The following is a 9,065-nucleotide window of genomic DNA, read 5'->3' on the forward strand; positions in this document are numbered from 1 at the left end:
TAAAAGCACGTTATGATCACGCTGAACTTATGGTAATTTAAATCTTTATTTTCTATATTTTTTTTAATAAATGATAGGTATATCAGCATATTTATAAAAACGTGACAGAAAAATTATACGCTTCTGTAAATATTATTATCCGAATAAATAGAGGCCCGATTATAAAAACCACCGCCTTACAAATTGTGTTGTAAACAGGCATGTATATCGAGACGTGCTCATTTTTGAATATTATAATATTACTAGTCTTCCATAAATCCAATTATTTTCTACCATCCAACTTAAAAGGGTTAAACAATTTTTAAAGTTTGATGGTGTTTTTTTTCATAGCTGCAAACTTAACTTTATTTAACTTTTTATTTTAAAATTGAAGGGTAAAATGAATATTTGTATAACTAATTAGTATTTATTTAAATTAAATATATTGTATTTAATAATTAAAAATGAGACATGTACAAAATATATTCAAAATTATCATTAGAGTTAAAAAATATTTTTGAAAATTTAAAATTAGTTTACTAATATACCATTTCTAGTTAATACAAATTTATTTATTAATACATTTTTTAAAATAATAAATATTTTTTCTAAAGTTTCATTTTTTTAAATATATCATCACTATAAATAGGTATAAAACTCGTATATTAGAATCTTGAATAAATAATTTTGCATAAAATAAAAAGTGTTTCCTTTCAATCATTCAAAGTCAGAGACTCTGCTCTATCTTGTATCAGAGTCACTGACATCACCTGAGCTGTAAGTATAGGAGCAGAGAGCAGTAGTACTATTGCATTAAAACCTATAAATCATTAAAACTCCATATTTTAATTCCCACGTCAACTTCTAAAGAATTTTAACATAGATTTTTCTTTCACTATTTTGTAATGTATCTTCTTCTTCACCATCAATTGGTTTGCTACTATTTCAATATAATCATCACTGCTTCAGTAACAGTCTATCGCCGGTTGCGCATTTCATGGGCGATTTCACTACTTTTTGTTATCCAAACCCTTTTTTATTGCCATAATATGGCTTTGCAACTGTTTATAATTGGTGGTACTTTTGCCTATAATGATGGTTTCTTCTTGACTTCGATAACTAATACTGTGGTACGATCAAATTCTTGTCTACAAAATTGAGGCCATCACTATTTTATTGAACTGTTTAGAATGAAAATGGCAAAAAGTAACACAAGTCATTTTGTGGATACATTTTGAATTAAAACCTTGAGTTATATTGATCCAAAGGATCAAATGGAACATATTCTAGAAATTAGAAAATTTTAGTTATTCAAGAACGATTCGAGAAAAATTAAAATTATCTTGAAAAACTTGATTTAAAATTATGCTATTAAAACTTAGCTTTGAACCAAATTCGACGACTCGCTAGGTTCATAAATTTAAATTAAGATATATTAATTATTTTTTTAGTTCTTGTGTCAACGGCGAATGCGACAAATATTATGAACCTCGAAACACTCAATTTTTAATTATATAAGGTTCGCTCGGAACACTCAATTTTTTTAATAATATTAACCTTTTACGTATCTATATCTAAAGATACATCGTCTATTCATCCTAATTTGTTAAACTAGATACCTTAAGATGAAAAATAATAATATATCACATGTTATAACATATCATTTCACCTCAAGTTTGAGCTTGAAAATTTAAGTCATTTGAACTCGAACTTTTGCAAGTTCATGCCTTAAAAACATTTTATAGCCAAAAATCAACAGTTAGTAGTACTACTGAAAAGCTGACCATATTTGTCCAGCTCCTAAAAAGCTTTACATATTATCCATTACTGATTACATCACACTAAACCCTAACTGCTAGAGGAAAAAACATGGTAGCCACCACATACCAAAATCTACAAGATTAGGGCAAGTTGAAGAACTATCGTTGGGAATTATTCACTCCCAGCTTCAGATCAAGCTCCACAGAATTAACCATTTTACCGTCAGTAAATTTACTGAAATCACTGAAAAGATGAGCAACAGAAGTAACAACTGCACATTTTCTTGTATTATTATTCACCTTGTTACTTCTCTTCTTCATCTGAAAATTTTGTAACCCTAAATTATTACTTGGAGACGCAATGGGTACAACTGAGGGTATTTCAAAGTTCGTCTTGGCTTTTGCTCCTCTCAGTTTCCTTGCTGCCGCGTCATAAGCACGCGCCGCTTCTTCTGCTGTGTCGAACGTTCCTAGCCAGTGGCGGCACCGCCCTATCCTGTCACGTATCTCCGCTGACCATCTTCCCCATGGCCTCTTACGCACTCCTCTGTATGTTCTCTGCTTCGGAACTCCTCTAACGCCGCCACCGCCGCCGTCAACTTTGTGTGTTTTGGTGCTGGTATGTTGAGAAATGAAGGTTTCTTGGTTTAGAGCGGTGGTTCCGAAGAGAACGTGTTGTCCAACAACGGCGGCGATTCCATCAAGAACGGGTGCCGGTTCAGAGTGCGGCGTGATTTCGGCCGGAATGGCATGTGTAGGGTAGTGGTTGGAGGCTAAAATGGAGGAAATATTACTGTGGGTGTCATAAGTAGCGGTGAAAAGAGAATTGTAAAAAGTTGACGAATCGGCCAAGAACCGAAACGTTTCGAGGTTGGTAAGGAACGGAACGGACAAGAATTTTGGGTTGTTCATAGCGTTTAGCTGTTGAAGTGAAGTAAGAGTCATCTTAAGAGAAGTGAGGAGTAAAAATTGGGGAGGTGAAGCTTATATATTTATAGGGAAGGTAAATAAAATAAAATATGTGACAAACTTGTTTGTCAAATATTGGCTTAAATTCATCAAAAAAATTTCTTTATTTTAAGTTTTTATTTACATCTCTTGAAAGTTCATTTTTCAATAGTTTTAAATATTATTCGTTTTTCTTTGTTTAATAGTAGATCATTTTATGAACGAAAGCTGTGAGCATATAACTCAATCGACGTTAGATGGTTACTATTTATATGTTAAAAATAACAAAACAACCACTATATTTTCAATTCGTATTTATATGATCTCTCTTTTAATTGTTTTTTGTCAATAGATTATTATACTAATAATTTTTTATTTATCTGTTTTTTTAAGTTTGAAGATGAAGCACATTTTACCGACGTGTTAAGTTAGTTGGATATTCAGTCTCACGTGTGTTGCACGGCGAATGTAATGCATGTTTATTCTTTTGTCCAAAAAAATTTAAAAATTTAAAAATATTAAATAGAAAAATTAAATAAAGACAATCTTTTTAAAAAAAAAATATTCAGATAAATAAACTTTTAAAAATACAGAAATTTATGGGTTTAGTCTCAAAATTATTATACTTTTTAAACATCTTATTATATACATTATTATCTTTTGGATTTTTATTATATATTTCCACAATGAATTTTGAATGTGGTATAATTTTATGTATGTCATGTACGATTCAATTTATATACATAAACGTATTATATTATGCCATGTCATCTTTGTAAGTATATTTGATAAAAATTAAAAAAATTATATAATAAAAAAATTTAAAATGTAATATACTTAATAAATAAGGTAATATTATAAGCAGATAAAATATATTTTATAAATAATTTGAAAATGAAATAGTTAATTGAAATGAATACAATTTTAAAAGAAATACATTAATTTGAAAAGATAGATATTATAATATTGGTGTCAGTCACATTTACATAGCTCATCTCATGTCCTTGCAAATTGTGTGCAGAGCAGGAGGAGAGGGATATCCGGTTCCTATTAGTCAGAAGTACCCTCCCATCTACCTTCCTATTCGCTTTTACTATTCAACTCTCTCATTTGTATTCATAAAACAAAAAACTCTCTAATTTGTGAGGTAAATTAGAGCAGATCAAGTACCGCGAATACTTCATTCGATTAAATATTTTTATTTTATAAATGATAATGTTTAAAAATAAAATTTGAATTTAAATTTTAATATAGATATATTTAAATTATATCATTTTACTTGTTTTATTTTTTCTATATCCGTGTTTGTGCTACCTAGAGAGTAGGTGATTTTTTTTGTTTATATATTTTTCATTTTACTTGCATATTTCTCATATTAGATATTTATTTCACTTTTAATATCATACAATTTTTCCATTCTCTTGTAAGCATAAATATAACATCTTTCAATACAATTTCATTTTGACCTTTTAATTTAAGACAAAAAAAATTGAAAAAGTTCAAATTGGTGATCAATTTAAACTGAAAAAACTTTCACTTTGTCATTTTTGAGCTAGGTACACTCTAATTTGTCCTCAATCTTTATAATCGAAAATGGAAACTAGCCTAAAATTAAAAGATTTCTCATATACATCGAATTGAAAAGAAAAAGAAACCAAATTCTTATAAATTGTATTATATTTTTATTGTAGAATAATCTATTGCGAGTATGAATTTATAAAAATTGGGACCAGATAGTATTAATTTTTATATCAATCATGGTCTTGGCATTTGAAAGTTATAGAGATCAAACATTTTATGCTCACAAATCCTTCTTTATATTTTTCGACACAATATATATATATATATATATATATATAATGGATTTATAATTTTAAAAAGTTATAGAAATAAAGTAAATTCTTGATGATGTAGTAAATAAAAAAATTTGCTTAATTTTCAAAATGTAAATCCAAACACTCAATTTTCCACAAGGTATTAAAATAAATCACAAGAGAATTTCAGAAATATCTGCAGGCAAGCTGGCAAATTGTAAGAGAAAATTGATGATTCCATCCGATGAACAGAAAAGAAAAATGTATTGGAAAAGAAAATTAGATAAAAAAGGACAAATACGTCATTAGAAAAGAAATAATGAGTAATATTACATGCAGTGCAAGCAAAAAATGATTTGATGGGCATTAAGTTATATGTTCTCGAGGACTCGTATTAATAGCCGTTGGATTACGTGAAAAATCTTGTAATCGTCATCATGTCGTCGACGGACAAGATTGTTTGACTACTTTGTCTTTAACTTTCATTAGAAAGACATTAAACTTTCCATAATCAAATTAATTAAAATCTTAGGGTTACCTGTTTAATACGGAGATAAAGATAGTGTGTGGCCAGGTGCACCAATGTGACCGTGTTGGTGCATCAAACGGACCACTTATAAAGCAAAGATGGTGAATCAAATGGTTCGATCATAATCATATCAATCAAAGTGTGGGTCCACTAGGAGAGTTTACGTAGGAGGCAATAACTTGTGAGGAGAAATGTTTGATAAGACTGTAATCTTTAGGGTGGTGTAAAAGAAAATGATATGGTGGATTGGAAAGATTTCCATCTTCTAGGGTTAGCAAATGATGGCCTTTTTGGCAGTGGTTATTAATTTTTTTTTATTCTAAAAAAAATTATTTTTGTTGTTGTTGGAAATCACTTCAATGGAGTTTAAGTAATTTTGTTTTTACTTAAAATTTTTTATTTGATTAAAAAATAAAAATATATCAGCCAATAAACAAAAGGAAGAATTTAGATTTATTTTGATAGAATAAACTGCAAATAACGGTTATAAAATTTGCAATTATATGCTTTTCGGAAAGCACGAGTAGATAGCAATTGAAATTGAAATTAAATGAGAGATATTTGCAGCTAATAATGAAGATTAGTTAGCACAGACACGGATATAGAAAAACATAATATTTTAACATTGACATCGATGTTACAATATTATTTTAAAATCTTTTATATAAAAAAATGAAATTTTTGTTAAAATATCAAATATCTAACATATTTTTAAAATAGGATACATTAATTAAATGAAGTGTACATCCTATACAAATGTAAGATTATACTTTGACAATTACATTGTCTCTAGGTTTTGTCCTTTCGCCGAAAAACCACCTCCTCCATCTTTTTACTCTCTCTCTTTTTAGTGATTTTTAGTGATTGTTGAATAAAGAAGATTCTTTTATTATAGATGGATGAAAAACCATAGTTTGAAGGTGGTTGTGGTGACCGGAAAACCACCTTCTCATTTTAACTAGTAGTTTTCTTCAAAAATTTATTAATGAAATTTTTCTTCTCTGTTTTCTTTAGTCGATTTGACGGATCTTACTCGAACTATAAAAGTTTAAAACTTTTTTGATCGGATTTAAATTTTTAATTTGAAAAATAAAATTTTTATGGTTGCTTTTTTCTGATATGTTTTTTAGTGTTGTGTTTGTGTTTTATTAGATCTAATTTGTGGATTCATGTTGAAGATAAGGGTTGAAGTTTCACGGATAGAGCGGCTTTAAGATCATAATTTTAACGTTTGAACCATAAATATATTGGGTGACCCATTCGGTGGTTTGAAAAGCCCTAATCGATAACTGTATTTACAGCTCTTATCATTATTGTAAAATAGTTCTTTCAATCTGTTGAAGAACCGTTCATTTATTGTATTTTTATTATTATTAATAGAAATTTAGTCTATGATAAAAAAAATAAAATAAAAATTACACTGTCTCTAATATATTCCGGTGTGGATATGCATATGTTCATCTTTTTTATATAATTGAAAAAAAAAATGCACTAGTGAAGGATTTGAGATGGTTTATTTTTTACTTTGCTAACTGCCAACTAAACCAAAAACTTCAACTTCTTGTCCATGTTCTCTTGATCAAAATTCTAACTCCATAACTCTTATTTTCAGAGGCTACGGGTATATGAGAGGTGTTGAATTGGCTAAAGGAGACTTCTAATTTTATTATTGAGTCAGATGCAATGGAGGTGGTGTTGAAGATTTGAAATTCAAATTATGCGAACGCGGATGTCATCGTCGAGGATTGTACTAATCAAGCTAAGAAGTCATATAATGTTTTTTTTCATGAGGCGATCTGCGAATCAGACTGTGCATGTGTTAGCGCAAAAAGTCTGTTTCATTAAAGATCATTAAGTGTGGTTCTGTCATTTTTCTGAATTTTTCATTTTTATAACTGTTTTTGATTTTTAATAAAATTCCGCTTACACTTAAAAAAAAGAAAAACTCTTATTTTCAGTTTCTCCCATTAAAGTATATCTAGATTTATTTCTTTTCACATGCCTAAATTATTTTTATATTCTATAAAGAGTTATGTTATGTGTCTAAAAATAGATTATAATTGAGGGCTATAGAAATTAGATACATTTGTTCAAATTTATAAAATTGACAGACTATAATATCTAAATAATTTTTAAAGATGATAAAGTGGTCAAAGTTATTATATAAAAAACGTTGGATTAACCCATTTTTAGGTTTCTTAACTTTACGAATTTTATTTATATGATTCATGAACTTTCATTTGGTGTTATTTGGTCCTCTAACTTTACATTTTTTGTTTATCTGATCCCTGAACTTCCATTTAGTCTGTTCCTGAAATTTAATTTTTCGCTTTTTCAGTTTCTCAAAAATGTAAAATTAAGAAAAAATATAAAGTTGAGGGACCACATATGTTCAAATGAATATTTAGGAAATAGATAAATAAAAAATATAAAATTAAAAAATCAGATAAGTCCAAATAAAAATTTAAAAACCAAATAAATAAAATCTGTGAAGTTGAAGGACCTTAAAAAGAGTTATCTAAAAGCATTTTACAAAATATAATGTTGAATAAATATATAGCTATAAAAAAGAGTTGTGCTGAGCTAAAGTACAAGCAAAGGTGTGCATGTGCATGTAACATTGTAACTCAGTCACCTAATTGAGTAAATTTCTAAATGTGGTTTTTGTCTTTTATCATCTTCAAAAGCATAAAATGTTGCAAATTAAAACAAAAAATAGAATACCAAGATTAATTTAAATTTCCAAGTAGTGCATGGAAAACAAGGGAACTTGAGCTTATTGTTTCTTTTAATTGTGTAATTTGTATCTATCTGTATATAAATATATATATTTCAGTTAACTAAGAACGGCAAACACAACTTAGAACATTATCGATCTGTGGAAACATAACCAGCGGTCCAAAATAGATTATCATAAAATTTGTCCAAAGTTTGAAGTCAATCTTCTATTCTTGTGCATGGATTTATTATATATGCATGGATTGGCGTTGTATGTTTGGCTTGTTATGGCCATTTTTCAAGGTGGTTGAGCTAATGGGTTAAATTAGAAGAAACATTCTGCAGGAACAAAAAAGAATGTCTGTCTATAAAGTTTCAAAACCAATCTCTAATACATAATCTTATGTGTATACCTAGGCTTTACCCATAAAAACCTCATATTTTTTTCATTTTTTCATCTATTTAATCCCTCTTTAAAATTTATTAGTTAAATAATTCTTTAAACTATCCGTTTTCATTTAATAGGTTTTTATGTGGATGGGAACTATGAGCGAGTAAATGATTAACAATTTTTATGTGAATGGAAATTATGAGCATGTGGCCCCTTTTAATTTTTTTTTTGTTTACTAGAATCCAACACTTATAAATTGTTGTTTGTCTGGTTTCTTTTTAAATTTGATGACGTGATTCATTTTGTCAAAGTGTGAAATTAAATAGACATTTAATTTCAGTAATATGCTCATTTCCGTCAAAAAAATTAAAATATAAAAATGAATTAAACACATGGACTAAACAAATACAAAAGTTTTAGAAATGACGAGATAGGAATCATCATAAAAGTTGGTTTAGCCATAAGTCTAAGAAATGGTGTTTTCCAATGAGTCAGGTAGCTTGTGGTTAATTTAGCACGCGAACAAGGGTTTAGTATTGTATGCAAAAATAATCATATTGGACCACAAGACTTTTAAAGAGATTGTGAACATTTGGACCATTTTACTATGTCAAAATCTTTTAGAGAGATTAGGGTGAGAAAATCCCAAGATTAAACAAAAACTAATAAATTATATGATGTTATGATATCTTTATCATTTCTTGTACTGTTGCTGTGTTTATTTTGGTGTTCCACTAAATTTTTTGCAAATTTCATGGCACTTTCTGGAGGGTTGTTTTCTATATATTACAGTGTTTTTGTCCTTTGAGTGGGTTAGTTTGCTAAATTTGAATATTTTTTCATGGATTTGTATCTTTTTTTTCTCACAAGAACAGTAATAATTTGGATAGGAACATGATTAATTAACATCTCAAGGCTTTCTTTTT

The 9,065-nt window shown here is 28.4% G+C and overlaps 1 protein-coding gene across 1 annotated transcript; it reads right to left on the bottom strand.

Moving 5' to 3' along the window:
* Positions 1-1,651: 1,651 nt before the first annotated feature.
* Positions 1,652-2,721, bottom strand: LOC126682826 (ethylene-responsive transcription factor ERF084). The gene has a single exon (XM_050378587.2). The coding sequence runs from the start codon at positions 2,682-2,684 to the stop codon at positions 1,899-1,901; it is 786 nt and encodes a 261-aa protein (XP_050234544.1). The 5' UTR covers positions 2,685-2,721; the 3' UTR covers positions 1,652-1,898.
* Positions 2,722-9,065: the final 6,344 nt, after the last annotated feature.

This window comes from Mercurialis annua, linkage group LG5, assembly GCF_937616625.2.
Source record: "Mercurialis annua linkage group LG5, ddMerAnnu1.2, whole genome shotgun sequence".
Taxonomy (NCBI): domain Eukaryota; kingdom Viridiplantae; phylum Streptophyta; class Magnoliopsida; order Malpighiales; family Euphorbiaceae; genus Mercurialis; species Mercurialis annua.